General features: G+C 36.7%; 2 protein-coding genes across 6 annotated transcripts; one reads left to right on the top strand and one right to left on the bottom strand.

The window, feature by feature from the left end:
• Positions 1–18: 18 nt before the first annotated feature.
• Positions 19–10,376, bottom strand: rxrbb (retinoid x receptor, beta b). Of its 2 annotated transcripts, XM_055047564.1 has the most exons (12): positions 10,219–10,376; positions 8,653–8,846; positions 7,278–7,431; positions 6,959–7,138; positions 6,653–6,706; positions 3,773–3,933; positions 3,520–3,649; positions 2,896–3,022; positions 2,544–2,585; positions 2,362–2,453; positions 1,653–1,758; positions 19–1,568 (listed from the first exon to the last, which is right to left on the bottom strand). In XM_055047564.1, exons 2-12 carry the CDS (start codon positions 8,791–8,793, stop codon positions 1,421–1,423), a joined length of 1,335 nt encoding a protein of 444 aa, XP_054903539.1. In that variant the 5' UTR covers positions 8,794–8,846; positions 10,219–10,376; the 3' UTR covers positions 19–1,420. The 2 variants fall into 2 exon arrangements, with proteins under 2 accessions (XP_054903539.1, XP_054903540.1); XM_055047565.1 differs by lacking the exon at positions 6,653–6,706.
• A 755-nt stretch (positions 10,377–11,131) lies between these two features.
• On the top strand, positions 11,132–17,143 carry LOC129371082 (macrophage mannose receptor 1). Of its 4 annotated transcripts, none has more exons than XM_055047450.1 (5): positions 11,132–11,390; positions 11,587–11,946; positions 13,818–14,156; positions 15,686–15,760; positions 15,833–17,143. In XM_055047450.1, exons 1-5 carry the CDS (start codon positions 11,330–11,332, stop codon positions 16,195–16,197), a joined length of 1,200 nt encoding a protein of 399 aa, XP_054903425.1. In that variant the 5' UTR covers positions 11,132–11,329; the 3' UTR covers positions 16,198–17,143. The 4 variants fall into 4 exon arrangements, with proteins under 4 accessions (XP_054903425.1, XP_054903424.1, XP_054903423.1 ...); XM_055047449.1 differs by having other exon boundaries at positions 15,572–15,760; XM_055047448.1 differs by having other exon boundaries at positions 14,303–15,760; positions 15,836–17,143.
• Positions 17,144–20,114: the final 2,971 nt, after the last annotated feature.

Here is a 20,114-nt window from a genome sequence, read left to right as displayed (position 1 = left end):
CACATGTGACACTTATGATGAAAATGCAAGAAAAACGCAATCTTCTTTATTCTTTTAGTCCACAAAACTCATGCTTCAAGTTACTTAAAAGTTCAAGAGCGCAGAAGTGGATGACAGGCTGCTGATATTGCTCACGTAGTGTTTTCCTGTATAGCGTTTTCCACACAGACCTCATGTGGTCTTGGTTACATCATCTGTACATCAAGGTCTTCTGGGTTTCAATTTGATTATGGTTTTATTTTTTTCTTTTTTATTAAACAGCAGAAACTGTATGAAGAAAAAGTAAGCTACCTACAAAAAATGAAGGGAAAGATGGGGTGGAAACCAAGCATCACAAACAGCACAAAACAAAGCTGATCAGTCTCAGCAAATCCAGTGCAACCCAAAACACATTTTGCTTTATTCCATCTAAAAACAAGGGTGCATAATAACATTATACTTTGAATTTAGCAATTATTCAAATTTTTTTTATGTGCATTTTCCCTGACCCTTTTGTTTAGCACAGTACCTCATAATTGTATAGATAAAGTACATCATGGAGTATTCCCTTTCCACTGGACATTTTTTATCTCTGCAAAACATTGAATAACTGACAGGCTTATGCAGACATATTATATTGCTACATTTTAAAAACAAAGAACAAAAAGGAATTTCTAGTTGTCCATATTTTGTTAGGTTTATGGTTTGGTGTGCAACTTCACCAGTAATGTCAAATCATCTCTGAAATAGCACCACAACAACAAACGAACAAACCCCGAATGCCGGGAAGGTCAGGTCGGTTTGTTCAACGTTTGTTTTAAAAGTAGCACAAATACCAAATGTGCAATTTACTCCTGTCATGAAATACAATAGGGAACAGATTTGAATTGGTTTAAAGGGAAAATATGTAAACACTGAGCAACGTATAGAAGAGACGCAGACTTAATTCTGGTATTTCAACCTGGTGTCAATCTCAGGCTTCAGATTCTGTCAAGTCAATTCAGACCTTCTGAACACCATAATGCATTATTAGATTTGATTTAAATAATAAAAAAAAATGTTTCACAAAGCGTTATTCAGGATGCATTCTTCTTGAATCAAAAAGAAAGGCATTAGAGATGAGTTTAGGTGTTTAAAAAGTCTTATAAAAATGAGTACCCAAATTATAGCCACTCTGAGAGAAATATGTAAATATTTTTCTTAAAAATATTCATGTGTTTACCATAGTTTTTACTCATGACGTTATGACAACACGTAGCACCAGCTCGAAGGTCATGCCAAGCCTTGGGTTTGGTCTAAAGAGCAAAACTGTGCTGCACTAAGGTGTAATGCAGACAGCAGTGAGACAAACTGACAAATCTTAAAAAGAACTTAAAGTGCCACTCCAGTCCCACGCCCGCCTCCCCAGACTCCAGCTTTCTGAAATCCACAGTACTCCTGTCTAAGACAACTGATGGGGAGCTTCAAGCATTTCCATGAGGAAGGTGTCGATAGGCGTGTCCCCAATCAGTTTGAAGAAAAAAAGATGCTCCAAGCACTTCAAGCCAATGGATCTCAGCGCTGGAAGTCGAAGGAGGAGCTTAGCAAACCTGCATGGAGAAATCGCTTCATTAGTTTTTCCTCAGAGACATAAATAATGCACCAGTCAATGCTTCACAGCACAGGACTTTTACCTTCCCTGCTGCTCTGGATACTTCTGCTTGCAGTAAGCTTCCAGTGATGCATAGACTTTTTCTCTAAGGAGCTCCACCTCACTTGTGCTGGAGAGCCCTTTAGCATCTAGCAGAACAACATTGATAAGCACAATTATTATATGATACATTTCAACTATGAAGAGAAAAAAATCTATTTCAGATGCTCCAAGAGATCTGCCATTGACTAGAATCTGGTCATTTTCAACTTGATTGACATTCACTGGTCAAAATTCACTGGTAGATTTAGTGTGTCAAAACTGAACACACTAAATCTAAACAAAATTGTCTTTGATATGAACGCTGATGCTCAGGAAAGAAAACTCTACTGTAGCTATTCTCAGTAACTGTAAGATCAGAAACAGTATTTCTATGATTGTGCAGTTAAATCTGGCTGCAGCTGGATTATGAAACTTTTGACAGCTCTTTGGATGGCTTTGAGTCAAGGTGTGAATCTATATTCTCCTAAAAAAATTAAAGTTTTTGTTAGCAATGCTACCTTCCTTCCCAACTGCTAGTAAAAGATCATTTTGCATTTTCTTTAAAACTCTGTCAATAATAGTTTGAAAATGACATGGAAAGTTACCAGCAGAACAAACCTTTAAACAGACTTGAGATCCATAAACGATTACAATGTTTCAATTAGTGCATCTATATTAATCATTCTTATGCTCATGCATTCTCAAATTACCTGGGTTAAACAGGACAATAGCCCGGAGACAGCCCAGCTCTGTTTTGTCCATTTGCATATCTCTCATTTTGTTAACAAGCTCAGTAAGAACTCTGCAGTATGGGAAAATGTGTAAAATTATTCAACATGTACACTCAAATTATGAACTCAGAAATAACAACACCGAAGAACTGTACAAGTACCTGTCAAATATGGCACCAACTTCTGCACTCTGCACACTCTCCCTGGGAAGTTTAGATCCGTTAGAAAAAACACAATAAAACATGAAACAAACTGGCTAAAAAATGTCTACATGGACAAACACACACGTTTCTGTTGCAACATTAACAGTCAATATGTTTCAACACGTCATTTATGCAGAGATTTACATTCTTAAAGAACAATGTGGAAGTCTGCTTGAGGAAAATATTTTAAACAGACAGACATGCGTCCATCTACAATAGCAAATCCGTATGAGTAGCCACATGACAGCTGATTATGTTAGCTGTCATTTACTTTTAAGCATCCTGAAACATATTATCCAGGTAAATGTACCTATCAAAAATAGCACCAACTCCGGCCATGTGGGCGCTGTCACGCTGCAGCTCGGACGCCAGCAGAGCGCCATCCTTCAGAGGAATGGAGCGATGGGAGAACGAGGCAATCAGGAGCTCATTCCATCCTAATAAATACAAGCAGCAGTGCAGATAATTATTCTCCTGCTTATTTATGTACAACTCTATTCAGAGGTAACACATGTCTGAATGTAAACTGCTGGGTTATACTAATTCTCTCCACTCTAAGGTTAAACCACTCTGTCTATTGCTGTTTCATTTAAGTTTTTGGTCCACAATGTGTTAAACGCTGCATACATTTGCTACAAGGAATTTTATAAAAGCATTGTATAAAATGCTTTTATACAAGCATTTTATATAACGCTTATATGAAAAGCATTGCACAATGCTTTTTATCAACAATAATTAGTAATCAGTAATTTAATAGTCTCTCCCACAGCGTGAGTCAAAGCTTTAACAACTGACCCTGGTGATTTGCCACAGACCAGATTGCCAGGGTCTACAACCTGCAGACCCTGTTTCTCTATAGCAGCGATTTACCTTTTCTCTAAGAAGAATCTGAATGTGCTGACTTTACTTTCAAGCTGATAGTCGATATTCATACCTGCACGCAGGAGGATGACCTGATCATCAAGGGGCAGCTCGGAGAAATGAGGGATTCTCTTTGCCCACTCCACCAAAGCAAACAGCTGCTTGTCAGCAGTCTGGCAGATGTTGGAAACAGCATCATGGGGCTACAAAACACATCACAATTACTTTCCGATTACTTGCAAAACAAATAAAGCCAATTTTGTTTTATTTTTTAGAAAAATACAGGAGAAGAAAAAAAACACACATGCAGTGTTCTAAGAACTCACAGAGTTTCCTGCAGACCCTCTGTCTGAGTGCAGATCAATCCGCATATCCACCGCCATCTCCGCCTCCAAGATCTTCTCCACAGGCATCTCGTCGTTCACTCCGGAGCTGAACTCCAGCTCTCCCTCGCGCTCTCTGTTCCTCTGGCGCTCCTCCTGAACCGCTGCAGCAGACAAACACAAAGAAACACTTCCAGAATGTACACAGAGAGATTTAATGGACTTTCGGATTCATTGGCTTTTAATCCAACTTGAAAGCTCATATTTGCATTCTTAATAGTAGCTTAATAGTTTTACAATTTTAGAAGTTTTTTTTTTTAATATATATTATTCTTTCAAATTAAATAGGCTTAATATTGACGTTGAAACTTTAAGTTAGGTTATTACAACTTTTTTTTTAATTTCACATTGGTGTCTCCTCTTTCCCTCACTCTTTTTTTTTTGTTCAACAGCATACAGCTACCAATTCATTGTTCAGAGATCGGAATCAGATCATTTTCTCTGATGGTCTCTGATCCATGATCATCATGATCAAATCATATTCTAAGAAACAGAAGATCATACAAAAAATCTATCTTCCCTCATCCCCACATTTTCAATGAATACATTAAACTTTCCCCATCAAGAACTGTCGTTTTCAGTGTGCTTATTTTATGCACTTGTACCTATCAGGTCAAGGTTAGAAACATAATTTGGTCTACTCATCATATTTTTTGTTGGATTAATAAGTACAAAATAAATTTTAAAAAAACTGCGTTACATTTTCTTTTTTGTGTCATGTCTTTTAACTTTCAAGATCAAACTTCAAGGGAAATGGGAAACTGATATCTGCCAGCAGCATCCGTATCAGTCCAGTTATTTAGTCCTCTTTAAACCTGCATTATAGGCAATGTAGAACAAAAGGTTTGTTCTGCCTTTTCACAATAAAAAAAAGATCAGCTTGCAACCTCTTAACGTAAACAGTAAGTCCTATGGAGTTTCCTGCATTTCTGTACCAAAGTCTGCCACTAGGGGAGGTCTAGTTACAAAACTTGTCCAATTGTCAGACAGCTCACAGCTGCAAGCCACACATCATAATACACCAAAGTTAGTAAGATATTTTCCATGAATAAATGTAATGATGCTGCAAGATCTGCTGCTGATTTGTCACAGTGTAACCTGCCGCTTATCTGTTGACAACTGGGACAAACTGCAAACCTCAAACAACCCGGAACAGAATAAAATGAATTTTAGGGACATGGACAGATGGATGGATTTAGCATCGGGGTGGTCGGTCAGAACCCAAACATCCTCGACATTTCTTTGTGCCTGGTGTACTGGCCAATATAATTCACTAATAATAATACCAGACTCAGGAACCTACTCAGAACAGAACAAATGTTCTCCACAGATACACCACAAATTCTTGTTAGTCATGACAGAAAAAGGCTTTTGTTCATGCTGAGTCATGCAGTGTGACAGTGATGCCAGACACTTAATTAGGTCTACAAAGATATGTAGACCTAAAACGAAGACAATCTTGTGGGTGTGGAGAAGTTATAATCCTCCCACGCAGTACAGCTTGAATCTTTCCCATGACCAGAAGATGACGGTGAAATAATTTATCACCAAATGAAACGGGATTTTCAAGGCCAGTTGTTTTCCAACGCAATAAGAGTCTAATTTTGAAGTTTACTACTGGGGGTGACTTTAGTTTATTACTCAAAGGAAATCACAGAATGGTTGATAAATTTAAGCCTGATGTAATAGATTTTTTTTTTTTTCCATTATCAAATATATCAGGATTATCTCGACATTTTAGGGAGATACAAAACTTCCACTACTTTGTGCCTAAAGTTCTTTTGAATTTAGAGACTCAGAAATGTAACACTATAAAACTTTTGGGGGGACAGATCAATTATGTTAATCCTGGATAAACACAATTTATCTAGTACTTGTCACATACTAGATACATGTGTGACAGGATTCCTTTTTCCTATTATTGCTGTGTACTGCCAGCCAGTGCCAAAAGTGGCCTCCTCAGTTATTACCTGCAAACAATCACTAAAATAGAAACTAAGACTTACATTTAAATGTATTCTACATTGATTCATACGTCTTTCTATGTAAATCAAAAGAACAATAAACAAATGTTACATCTATTTTTAGTATAATTAATATGCCATATTAGTCATTTATGAAATCAGTAGGAATGATTTTCTTTACTATTTTGAGTGCACTATTTTTCATTTGTGCTATAAATTTCTGCTTCAATTTCCAGTGTAAATGTTGCCTAGATAGTTACATTTTGTTTGTTAGAAACCTCAAGACAGACATTTATAATGACAATCAAAAGAAGAGTGATTAATAAGTAGCTTACGCCACAGGACTTTTCATTAGATGCCAAAAGTGCTAATATTCAGGCTTCTTTTCACTCAGATCCTGTGAGAAATCATCTCGATATTGCTGTGAGAATGGGCTTCTGAGCGAAGTAATAAAAAGTGACACTTGAAGGTAATCAAGTGTCAGTGATCAGAGCAAACAGAATCCCTCGAGACAAAATAAGCAATCTAATTATCTAATAAAGGTGAGCTAGTACATGCATGCAAGGCTTAAAAGACATGCTTTGGGGTTCTAGTAGCATACCTAAAATATGAACAACCATAATCTTTACTTTGTCAACACAGATGGGATTTTCATTCATTTTCACAAAACGAGCACACAGCTGTAGCTGCTTAACAGAGCAGTCCATCATCACTCAGCAGCCAAGTGCACTAGCTGTCTCTCTTTTCCACTCTACAGCACAAAGTCACACATGAGCCTATTCTGCTTAGCATTTTCTTAGCATTTCTAAATGTGGAAGTAGATTTAAGATACAGAATCTCTGAAATTTAGACAACATACTCATCCATCCCTCATCTTTTCCATCCTTGTTTTTCCACTTTATAGGATTTACCGCTATTGACAGACGGGGAAAGGGTAGAATTGGAGAAAGTGGAGGGAAGAGACAAAGAGGCGTTAGTTGTTTTTTTTTTTTCACCCCAAGTCCAATAAATCTATCTCTGTCCAAGCCAACATCCACTCTCTCTAAAACTATGATGCCAATCCAAAACTACTTTGACTATTTGAATAACTCTAATAACAGCCATAGTTCATCACACAACAAAAAACAACTAGTGGATGTTATATTTGACACTTCTCCTTGCGTACCTTCTCTCTTCATACCCATGGCCAGGCATTTCTGGTAGCGGCAGTACTGGCAGCGGTTGCGCTGGCGTTTGTCCACCAGGCACTCCTTGTTGTCCCTGCAGGTGTAGCTCAGGTCTTTGCGCACAGTTCGTTTAAAGAAACCTTTGCACCCCTCACAGCTGTACACACCGTAGTGTTTGCCTGAAGATTAAACAGGTAAGTGAAACTTAAGATGGTCAAACAAAATGAAGGAGGGAAGGCAAGAGATTTATGAACATTTTGGATTATTTTAATCAATAATAAACAGAAAACTAGTGCTGGCTTTCAACAGTTCACTCACCAGAAGAGCGGTCACCACAGATCACACACAGTCGTTTCTGAGACATCATTATTCCCGGGCTGTGAGCTTGCATGGGCCTCAGGCCAAATGGAGGCTTAATATCTTCTGAGCTGCTGACTGAATGCATCCCTGATATTGGTGCTGAAGACGAAATCTGGATATACAAGAATTCTTTTAGTTAAAAACCAAGTCAATGTAAAGAAAAAAAAACATTCCAACAATGCATCACACTAGTACTTAGAAAGAAACTAGTACTCATTAATGGGCCCAGATATTGACAAATATTCTAGATCGGCAAATCAATGACAATGTTCTCAATCCAAAAGGGCAGATCTATTCCCTCTAATCCTAATGCTTTATCATGTATTTAACATTATATTTAGAATTCCTAATCGCACTTTCTGAACCATTTGAAAGAAGGTTAAATGCAGTTTATTGTTTACATGTTTGGCCAAGGTACTTAACCCTATTGCTTGTGTCAATTTTAGTTTCTTTATTATTTATTTTACATTGACTATTATACTCCTTATTGCACTGACTGAACTGCTGTTTTAACAGGTTTTACTAAGCTTGTGAAGTTACTTGTGTATTTAAGTGTGCTGTGCTGATGAAGAATTATCAAATAAATGATCAGATAATTGAATATCTTTATGTCCAATTTTGAATTTGAATTATAACTTTAAAAATATTGACTTAAAAAAATATTTTTTAAGTCAACTCAGCTATGTTTTTTCTGTCATATTGGTATCTGCTAATACTAAACCCCATGTATCTGTATTAGAAATGATAAAAGTGGATCAGTGCATCCCTTGATTTCTCCCTGCTCTTTTGGATGCTGTAAGGAGCAATTTAAAATAAAACATTTTATACCAATCGTGCCAATTTCTACATATTTTGCAATAGTTTCTTCCTCTAAGACAAAAATATTACCTACTGACAGGAGGTTGCTTATAGTTACTTTGTTGTGATATGGATCCTAATCTCCTACATTTTATAAGAGTCAACTGGAACAAACTGTGATCAGAAGTCCAACCAACAAAATCTGTGGTGTATTTCCCAATCTGTACAAAACAAGATGTAAATAAAACTATATATTGTTTTTGTTTTGTTTCTTTTTTGTGATTAAAAAAAATATTATTTAACCACCAAGAGAAATAAACTGATGTAGGACGGCTAAGTCCAGCAATAGCAAAATTGTTTTGTGTGCAAATAAAAAAATGGAAGTATTTGGTGGTGAAAAGGCAACAAAAGGTTCTAAAAAAACGACAAAGCTCATCTGGGGTGCTCTAAAACAATTGTAAGACTTCTTGCAATACAGTAATTTTCAGACCCAAATAGATTAGTACAATTACTCATATAGCTACTAAACAGATACCTGACTACTGCTGATAGGTCCAAATCCCAGAGAGGGAGATACCACCGGAGAGCTGAGAGAAGGACTTATCACTGAAAAAGGAGAACCTATGAAGTTGGTTGGGCTGTTGGAGGCTGAGCTATTAGGTTGAGGTGCGGACATGGCTTGAAAACTACCCGCTGAAGAGAATGATGTTCCGTCTTCAGGATGTTAATCTGAGGTTGAAAGAAGAAGATGCCGTTAGCACAGCAGAGACAACAGGTAGAGGTTTTCTAAAACATTTATGGTTGTGTTTTTTTTTGTTTGTTTGTTTGTTTTAAATTAATGTTTTAAATTAATGCAAACTGACAGAAAACAACTAAACATAGAGAGTAAAATAATTTCAAAACAACAAGCATAGGTATAAACAATACATAGATAAAAGTCACTGCAAGTGAAGTGTTGTTGCTGCTTTTTGCTGTAATCGTTTGATTTATATTTATATTACTGGTTGCGCAGTCCTCGCAAAAATGTGTTTTACTTGCTATTCAAAAAATTTGCTGACTTATTCTTTTTTTATGTCTAGGCCTAATAACTGTTATCACCATTTTAATGGTAAAAATATATTAGAAACAAACGTGATTTTTTGCATATGTAAATTAACAATACCAAAATTTCGGGGAATTATTACAATTATTATTGTCTTTTTTAAGATTAAGATTTAAGATTTTGATCAGACGTTTTAAGAGTTTTTCTTGTAGATTACCATCAGCTTTAGAAGCGCTCCAAATATCTTAATCCTCAATATCCATGATCTTAGCACTTAAAATAGTTACTTTATTGTCCTCTCAAATCCTATCCTTTGTTTTGACGTACATCATTATCTTATTGCACAAGTAGTATTGTAATAGATCAATATATTAAGAGATGTCGCGTATTCTCAAGTCCAAAATCTACAGCTAAAATCAAAACATGTGATATGGTACGAGGACTCATGATCAAGATTGTGGCAGTGAATCTTCAAGCACGTGTGCTAGAAAGATGTGTTTAATCAACACACTGTTAGTTGGCTTTATTTATCAACAGAATTTCACATTTGCTAACTGCTACAAGCGCATTACCGCTGCCCGATTAAATACGTCACAACATTTAAAACGATGCAAGTGAAAAATAAGCTCCAGTGCATTTTTTTTCTCCACACTTTAACATTGTATATTTATAAGCCACTAAAAGTACAATCTTCCTTGATTTTATTAAGGGATGCTTTGATGCAAAACCGTAACTCCTTGCAAGCCTCGCAAACAGACATTTTTAGCTAGCATTAGCTTTGCTTACCGACGTCCGAAAGTTAGGTTCTACGTTTTTTGACAAAGCAATGGGACAAAGTTGAAATATCCCAATTCGAATACAAGCAATACCTCGCTTCATCCCACCCTACGAACCCAAATAATCCCAACTCAAAGAATTATCTTGAGATAGATAAGACTAGCAAGTTAGCAAGCGAACTTGGCTAACGCGGCTAAGTGAGTTAGCCAAGAGCACGTCTAGCTCCAAGAAAGTGTGGTGGCAAATCTAGGCTCTGGTTGTTTTGTGTTTGGAGTTACATACCATATATACTTTCGAAGCATTGTTGAAAAACCACCACGCGTTAGCTCTTCTAATTTAGACCAGAGTGCACGCCGACAATCAGATTCAGTTAACTTTACTTTGACGCTGCTGTTGTTGTTTACAGGCCATGTTGGCTCTGAGCCATCATCCACCAGAGCCAAAATGTCTCATGGGACCACCCATAACAGCGCTGTCATATGACACCTATGACGTTTAACCTCTTTATCTTCAGTATGTATTATTTATTTCATAATGAGTTGAAACAAAATGCAAATTCCCTTATACATATGTTGTTGCACAATAATAAACTGTTATTGAGTAAATAGTTTCCCAGTAACAGGAAACATCAAGTGGTGTTTCAATGGTTTACTACAGCACCAGACTGAGATAAAAGTTTCACTGCCTGATAAAAGGAAGTATTTGAGTGCTGTGGTTTTGGTGTGGTGGATTGTTAAAAACCAGTTCAAATAGAAAAAAAAAATGTGTTGCTTTTAGTTAATCTGTTTATGGGTCACTGTTCAGTCTGCAGTCAATCTAAGCAAAGTTTTACAATGGCCACACCTTTATAGTAGCTGGAATGCATTTTCTCCTCCTTGAGAGAATGAATAGATTACACAACGTGTTTTTATACCACTTATTCTGTTTACAGAACTCTTCCACATCCAAAGTATCTAGTGCGGGGTTCAAATTTCCATGCAATTTCCTGATAAAACATACTTTACTTTTTAAAAACGTAAACAGAGGCTTGTAATAACTTGACACAAAACAACCCCAAATGTGACATGTTGCTTCAAAATATTTTCAGTTTTTTTTTTTTTTTTGTTCATGTGTTCATTTTAGTTTATAATGAGTCTGCACCTAATGCCAGAAGAAGGCGTTGTTTCATCTCAACAAACCACATACCACTGTATGTATAAGAATGAAGGAACTTGACAAACTGCTTTCCTTCAAGTAGTTCCTGGGAAAGTATCTTTTTACACGCCAGGTGGCATTCTTACTATCGACACTTAGCTGCTTAAAGCTGCATGCCAGAACCCTTTGACAGGAGCAGCAAATGGTTATATTCTGACATTATTTACTTGATCTTATTTTATCCAAGTGAACCTTCATCATGACTGAAATATGGCTATTAACTCGAAGGACTTCAACTGTGTTTTTAATTATTACCTCAGGTTAGTACAAAACATGTTTTGTTTATTGCTTTCCTGGTAGAGAATATGTGGTTATTTAGGATATTAATATTGAAGAAGTAGTCATATTGATGCAAATCTTTTTTCTTTTTTTTAAATAACAACAATGCAAATGTACAAATTATACAATTTTTACGATTGTTACTCGGTTTAAAAGTTATTGTTTTACTCTTCACAGTGATTTTCATGTACCCGCTGGAATCTTCAGGCTTTCAGATAACGACTGAGAAGATGAAGTATGACCAGGCAAGGACTTACTGTAGAAACATGAATACCGATGTAGCCACTGTTTACAATTTAGCAGAAGTTAATATCATGATCAATCTAGTTTTGCCACCTGCTAGTAACGTTTGGATAGGACTGGAGCTTGGAAACCTGTGGATTTGGCACTGGACTGGGTCTGATCAAGGAACAAGCTTTTTAAATTGGGATACTGGAGAACCACGGAATAATGAACAAGAAGCATGTGCAGTCATGAATCAAAATGGAATATGGCTCGAAAATGATTGTGGAACTCCAGAGAGCTTTGTTTGCCAAGGTAGGTGATTGTAAAGTCTATCTCAAATAATAATTTTATAAGTAATTTTAAATCTGTTAATTCAACAAAAAAAAAAAAAAAAAGAAAGAAAATCAGGTCCTGAACACATGGAGATGAGCATGGTGAATTTTTGTAAGAGTTACGGAAAACAAATGTGTCTCCACATGACAGACTGCATCCTTACTGACACTGATATGCTGGTGGCGCTAAAACTCTGCCATACAAAGACAATAAAAAGTACACCAAAAGGCACTATGTCTGTTATTTGTGAGAGACAGGCACATGTGGGATGGATAAAGACATGGAGCAAAGGCATCAACAGACAATCAAAGTGTCTCATATTGCCACATGGAAACAAAAAAAATGACATTTTGAAAGCTATTAATTCTGGAAGTTAGTTTCAAAAGTTTCCGGCCTCACAAAATGCTGCATCAGTGTGGCCACACAGCCTAAATGCCAAAAACTGTTTGCAGATACACCTAAAATTGTCTCCATGTGGACATGGCTTCATATATTCACTAGATTCATTATGCACAGATATATTTCAGCACTTACTTGTTGATATTGGATTACAGTTGATAAAAAAAATAATAAAATTCAGTTTTTCAGACAATGTGAATATAACATAAGACCAATAAAGCTTCTGAAAAGTATGTTGACATAGGCTACTGTACAGTATTTTTACTGAGTACCTGTTCAGGGTTCCTTTAACATGTCTGACTTCATCATTGTGATGCGACATGGAGACAGTTAGCCTGTGGCACTGCTGGAAGTTTAAAGAAATCCAGGTCTTCTTGACAATACTCCTTTGATTCTTTATGGGATTCAATTCAGGTGAATCAGTAATCCTTAGTCATTAAAGCAAGTTTTGGCAGTGTATACCATGTTTTGTTAGAAAATGAAATCTGTATTTCCATAGTTTTTTCAGCAGAGGGAAGCAAGCTCAAATAATTCCTAATCAAGGCTTGGAATGATTTTGGACTTGATAAAATACAAAGATACCCAAATCATCACTTAGTGCAGACTTTACACTGAGCTTTAAGCAACTTGAATTGTGGACCTCTTTATATTTTCTTTAGATTCTTGGCTTTAATTTTTCAAATAAGAAAAAACATATTAGTCACCTGAAAAGAGAACTTTTAACAATGGAGTAACAGTTGTGTCCTTTTTTCTCCTTAGTCCAGATAAGACAATTCTTAAAGTCTAGGGTTCAGCAGTGCCTAAACATCAGTAATGACAATTGAAGTTCTTGTCCTGGACACGTCTGTAAACACTAACTCCAGCTTAAGTCCACAGAAAATGTCCTTGAAATTCTTGAATGGGGACTGCTTCACAATGCACGCAAAGCTGACATTATTCCAGTTGCTTACACACCATCCTTTACCACACTTTGTCCTTTCACCCAATTTTTCATCACATTTTCTGTGAATACTTCTGATTTCTTCAGAAATTACCTTTTCACAACCAACTTCCTTGTGCAAGGCATCAATGCTATCTGCTGTTGTCAAACAGTTCTCGACAGATGTCAAGTAAAAAGTTTTCCCTTTGTTTGTGTGGGCCATAACATAATCTCACTGCTCTAAGCATCTTTATTATCGGTCTTGTGTTACATTAGTGTCTGGAAAAACTACATTTTGGGCTCTCTTTAGTCGTAATCTATCATCATCATATAATTATAGTATAATTATCATATCTCTGTGTATTATAATTTGTTCCTTTATATAAATGGTACTTTTTGAAGTTAAAATACTGGAATGATGAATAATAATAAAACTTTACAATGATGTTCCCGGTTATCACTTGGTGCACTTGGAAATGAGTGATGAGTGTATAACACATTTAAAGCATCAATGTCTTCTCTTTTTTTCCAGGTGTCAGGAATGTCAGCACTTACATCTTTGTTCAGGCTAAAAAATCATGGAGGGATGCTCGCAGTCATTGCTGGAACCTTTCATCTGATCTGGTTACTATACACTCAGCAGAGGAAAATAAAGCAGTCCGCAACATATCCACTTCTGAAAGGTTGTGGATTGGCCTTTTCAAAGATCCATGGACATGGTCGGGTGGCAGTGACTCACCATTCCGCTTTTGGGATAGCAGTGAACCCAACTATCGTAGCAATAGGGACTGTGTCACAGCTAACTTAGGAAACAATGGAAAGTGGTCCAGTCAGAACTGCAATAACAGAAACAGTGTCATTTGTGGGGCAGGTATGTTATTTTTATTTTTATTTTTTTGTAATATTTGAGGAAAGTTGTCATTTAAATTGTGTTAAAGTTTGAATGAGTAGTTGTTTAAATCTTCCTCAAAACAGAACAAATCTACATCATCCTTCTGTCTATTCACACTTTTACAGCAACAAATCCAACAATCACCAGCTTACAAACTACACAGAGCATAACTGCATCCCCTGCATCAACTAATATGGAAACTCCTCCACTTATTTCATCTCAAGCAGGTTCAGCAACTTTTAATTCCACTTTGGTTTTCACTGAACAGCAGATTACTAATGCTACCATTACAGAAACATCAACTACATCTGTACTGACTGCAGATACAATATATACTTTAACAACACCTCCACCTCAAAATGTTACCACCCCAGTGCCATCAACTACCATTGGACACACTACATCTAAGACCACAGAGGTTATTTCACATCCGATCACCACAGCATCCAATAATACAAGTACAAAAATGGCATCAATACAACCACCCCAAAATATTACCACCCCAGCACCATCAACTGTTACTCGACCGACGACATCTACCTACACAGAGGTTGTTTCACATCCCATTACCAGTGAGCTTGACAACACAAGTACAGAAATCCCAACAATGACACCAACACCCCTGCACCAAAATGACACCATGCCAGGACCAACAACTGGAACTAGATTGACTACATCTACAACAACAGAGTTTGTTTCACATCCCACGATCACTGAACTTACCAGTACAAATAAAGAAATAGCAACAATGACATCGCCAGAAATGCCTGAAAATGCTACCAATCCAGCACCAAGAACTGTCACTGGACCAATTACTTTTAACACCACAGAGGTTGGATCACATCCCAAAACCACAGAGCTCCACAATGCAAGCACTGAAATGCCAACTATAACAACAACACCACTGCAGCAAAATAATACAACTCAAGGGCTATCAACAATCACTGAACTGATTACATCTAACACCACCGAGGTTGATTCACACCCCACCATCACTGAGTTCAACAATACAAGCACAGAAATACCCACAATGTCAACAACACATCAGTTTCAAAACATTACCACCCAAACACCAACAACTGGCACTGGACCAAATCTGTCTAACACCACCGAGGTTGTTTCCCATCCCATAACTTCTGAGCTCAACAGCACAAGCACAGAAATGCCAACAATGACACTAACGCCACCACTCCAAAATGTTAGCACATTGACATCATCAACTGCCACTGGATTGACTACATCTGACAGTACTGAGGTTGTTTCACATCCCATAACCACTAATCTTAATAGTACAAATACAGAAATGCCAACAATTGCATCAACAGCACCACCGCAAAATCTTACCACACCAGCACCATTAACAGATACTGGACCAACTGCTCCTAACACCACAGGGGCTGTTTCACCTCCTACAATGCCTCAGCTGAACAGTACAGAAGTAACACCAAAACAACCACCCCGAAACACTACTGTGAATATAACAACAAACAGTGTTTTCACACCATCAGCTCAGACCGGAACATCAATCCAAACAACAACCCAATCACCAACTCCAATGTCGACTGTCAGCAGTTTTTATTCAGGTATGTTTCACAAACCCATGTGCCATTAATTTTACTTTGCCAAAATCTGATTCCATATTCTATATTTTCCAGAAGACGGGATGATATTAATCCAGAAAAATATGACATGGATTTCAGCTTTGAGCTTCTGCAGGGAGCACTATGTTGACCTAGTTCAGATTACCAATGAAGACATTCAAGACAAAGTAGCTGAGAAGGCAAGAAGCTCTACATCCCCTCACGTGTGGCTTGGTTTACGCTTCACTTGTAACTTTAACTTTTGGTTCTGGACCAGCTCGATTCCAAGCTGTTACCAGAACTGGCAGCCAGGAGAAGGACCAGAAAGGGCAACTCAGTGTGGTGAGAGTGGAGCCATTGAGGCCACAGGGAGGCAGCAGTGGGTCGGGTTGCCAGAAACACAGGAACTGAATTTCATCTGCCAGACCTGTGGTAAATGAGACACTTTCAGTAAAGACAATGACAAAATTGTCATGAAGCTGGGTATGAGTTGCATTTTTGCAAAGTTTTTAAGATGTAAAACATCAAACACTTAACATTTCTGAACTACAAACAAGGTATTATGATTGTGTATGACTTTAGGTGAAATACAGCATCCTCTGCTATTGTTCATGTCTAATTCTAAATCAATATGAACACACTATACGTTGTGTTCATGTCTGTTAATCTATATGCAGATACGCAGACATGTGAATCTGCCCACCCAAGCAAGAGTAATGTGAGAAAACTGATTGGCGCTGCACCTCTTGTTCAGGGGTGAAAATCTGCATATGGACCTCCTGGCCTGGCTGTCAAGAGCGTCTGCTTGAAATAAAAGTCAAGGAACTGGCCCTCAGGAGAGCTTACAGAGAAAACAAAGTGTACCAATACACCATTAGTACACAGAAAGTTACTCAGAGCTATTATAACAAAGAAAAGATTATTTTTATGTACTTTGCACCTTTTTTTGTAAATCAGTGACTTTTTCACAGCCTTTATGTTTCAGTTACAAAAAATTATTTTTTTTTTACAGCTAAGGAATACATAGTTGTATTTGTGTTAGTACATGTTTATTTTTATTATAGTGTTCCTTGATTTTTTTTTCTTTAAGTGACTCAACAAACCAGTTGAACCTGTCTATAATTTAAAGCTGGCACGCGTCGGAAGTAATCAAAGAGATCACAGAAGGTGTGGTGTAAAAAAACCATGCACAACATTCCACACTTTGTGCTCTGTACTGTGTGACCACTCTACATTTGTAGGTCATGATTAAATAGTTCATTGCAAAAGTATTTATGCTTCTGTCACTTATGTTTTGGCACGTTGACAAAGACTTGTTTGATTATTTTTCATTAGACTGTTGCAAGCAATATTTGTTAGATGAAGGAAAAGTGAAATGTCTTTACAAATAAAAAATGTGGAAAGTGTGGTGTGTGTTTTTTTCTGTAGCTCTCTTTTCCTAAATTAAATTTTCATTTTACAGTTGCACTACTTGATATTGGTCTATCACATAAAATCTCAACAAAATACAGTATATTTAAGTTTAAGGTTAACTTGTGACAAAATGTGAAAAATAAAAATAAATAAAGGATAGCTTAAATTACCAGCCAACAACGTTTCCTTGGTGAAAACAAGAAGTTTTTATATTTTCTAATATTTTTCATAAGCTATACCAAAGGTGTTGCCAAAGTAGCATCTTGGAACAGTATCAGTATTTAATAATACACAGCAATATTGAAGAACATTTGTTGAATGATTTTATGTAGTGACTTCTTATTGCTAAAGGCACAATAGCACACCTGCTGTAAGTCATTTTGCCTATACAAAGAAAGTGTTGTCACTTCTCAATCATTACGCATCATTAAACTTCAGATTATCCTCTCTTCAAATATTCAATGGTCAGTGAGCCTCCCATGCGTTCAATGTTAATGTCCCTCTGGGTCCAGTCTCAGTCCTGGACTTCTCCCTCTCCTCCACTTCTCACCAGCATCTCCTCTTGTGTGCTGTCCAGCTGCCTCTGACTTCTGACCCTTCCAGCATCACTCCTGACCCCAGAGGACATTCCCACGCCACACCCTTTTGTGTACTTTTCACCATGCAAAGTCGCTGGTCACAGCTTTTGAATTTTTATAGATTGTGGTTAGGTATTATTCATCTCAACTGGGTTCAATATAATATCAAAGTAAAAAATAAAATGTAAGACCTGCTTTACAACTGAAAATGAATGTTGTGAAATAAAAAAAAAAAAAATTTGGAATCTAAGAAATTTCATGGAATATGAAATTATTGTTTGTGTTTGCTCAATAATAATAGTAGGAAAAGTTGAAAGTTATAAATAATTAAATTAATTAATATAAGAAAAATATCCCAAGAAATGATAAAATCTCCATAAATTAATATAACCCACTTTTCTTTTTGCTCTTCCTCTGAGACTGCCCCTCTCCCTGCTTTTTCCTTCTGTTGCTCTCAATGTTAATTGAAGAAAAGCAGATTGTCTCCATTGAACCTCTGTCTCTTAGGAAACCCCAGTCCTGCATGAAATGAGATGGGAAGTGATAGAAAAGAAGGCACTGAAAGACAAACTGAACAAGAAGCCGCTGAGGATGACTGCAGGATAGATGCCAGACCAATTCAGTACAGAGTCTAGTATTTAAATGTCTTCTGGCGTTGGACTATTATCCTTGCATTTTTATCAGAAAATGTAAGTATTGGATTTTTTTTTCAAACTTTTCTCTATGAAGTAGTAAATTAATCATACTGTCAAAATTTAAAATCCTGCCTCTGTTTATTTTCAAACAAAGCAGACCATTTTGGATTGTGCTTTTTGAATGCACAATCCATAGATATTTCATTATAATTTAATTTCCACATCTGTCTCAATTTCGTCAGCTATCTGGTAAAGTGGAACAACTTTGACGTCCTTCCCATTCATCCTAAATTTCACAGGGAGTCTGGTGTTGATTGTCCAAACGCAATTCTTGCACTGCTGCTCCAAATCCAGGAGTTGTGGATGGACATCATGCTCCCCTCTCCCACTGACTTCCCTTCTCATCCACAGCACTGATGCAGACATCAACACACATTGAGATTGATGGGTTATGTCTATTATATTATCAGAACCTGAAAAGTTCTTGCTGAAAAGTTTTGTAGTGCAATTTTCTGGATTTATATTGTAATAAAACAGCAGGTAAACTGTCAAGAATAATTATGACTTGACATTTTTGTTTAATTAAATGATTTTTTTTTTTACACTTTGGAGCAAGTGTCTGTATTTTTATTGTTTGATGCTTGAAAAGTGCCAACCTGAGAACACTTAGAACACATGACTGCTTTGTTTTTAGTCTAAAACACAAAATGTTGTGAGTAACTTTGGAGATTTAAGACATTATCTAAAGCGCAGATTATACGGCCCTGAGATATCAGATCTCAACAAGAATGTATTTACAGCACAGGCATAGACATGTAAGTTGAGGCCAATATGTTCATCTGCAAGAATAGAGGAATTTGTTCTTTTACTTCAAGTGAAAGAACAACAATTAAAAAACATTTTTTCTTTTTACTTAACAAGCACTCAAATGCAGAACTCCAGGATTGTCCTTTTAAGCCAGTCCTACAGCAACTTTTGTAGTTGATAGATGCTGCACAAGAAATAACATCTATTCTGAAGATATGGCAAGAACAAGGTGGATGAAATCTAATAGAAGGGCTGCCAGAAGAGTGTTTTTTTCCCCCCCCGCATCTCCTGAACACAGAAAAATATAGTCTGTTCTACTAGAGAGAGAGAGCACTATTGAAAAATGTCTCAACAAAGTTTGTACTGGAGGCTTAATATTTCAAATGATCAGCACTAAAGTTTCATGCTTTAAAGCTTGTTAAAAAAGTCCCTTTTGGTTATTTTGCCTCAATACGTCTCAAGTTGATTTGGTTCTGGTTAGTGTTGGCATAGCTAAGAAAGTTCAATATTTCTTTTCAGTTATTTCAAAAAATTAAATATATGTAATACAGAGTTACATTACATTGTGTAAAACATATTAAAGTATGTTTTATTTTGTAATTTGAATTATTTTAACTTATTGATAAAAAAAAAAAAACTTAAAAGTAAGTATCCCAGAAAACCAGAATGTTACATAAGCTCAATTAAAATGTTATATTTTAAAATCAGGCTTTAAAATGTCCTTCTTCTTAAAGAGTTTTTCATTTCTATGCACTCAATTCTTCATTGGATCTTTTGCATGAATTACTGCGTGAAGAAAATGTGGCACAGATACAACCAGCCTGTGGAACTGCTGAGATGCAACGCAAACCCAGGTTGCTTTGAAGGTCTTCAGGTCATCTGCATTGTTGGATCTGGTGTCTCTCATCTTCATCCCATAGATTC

This window comes from Poeciliopsis prolifica, unplaced genomic scaffold (assembly GCF_027474105.1).
Source record: "Poeciliopsis prolifica strain line A6 unplaced genomic scaffold, Auburn_PproV2 SCAFFOLD026, whole genome shotgun sequence".
In the NCBI taxonomy this organism is placed as follows: domain Eukaryota; kingdom Metazoa; phylum Chordata; class Actinopteri; order Cyprinodontiformes; family Poeciliidae; genus Poeciliopsis; species Poeciliopsis prolifica.
The sequence above is the reverse complement of the archived record's forward strand: the minus strand, read 5'-3'. Positions and strand labels throughout refer to the sequence as shown.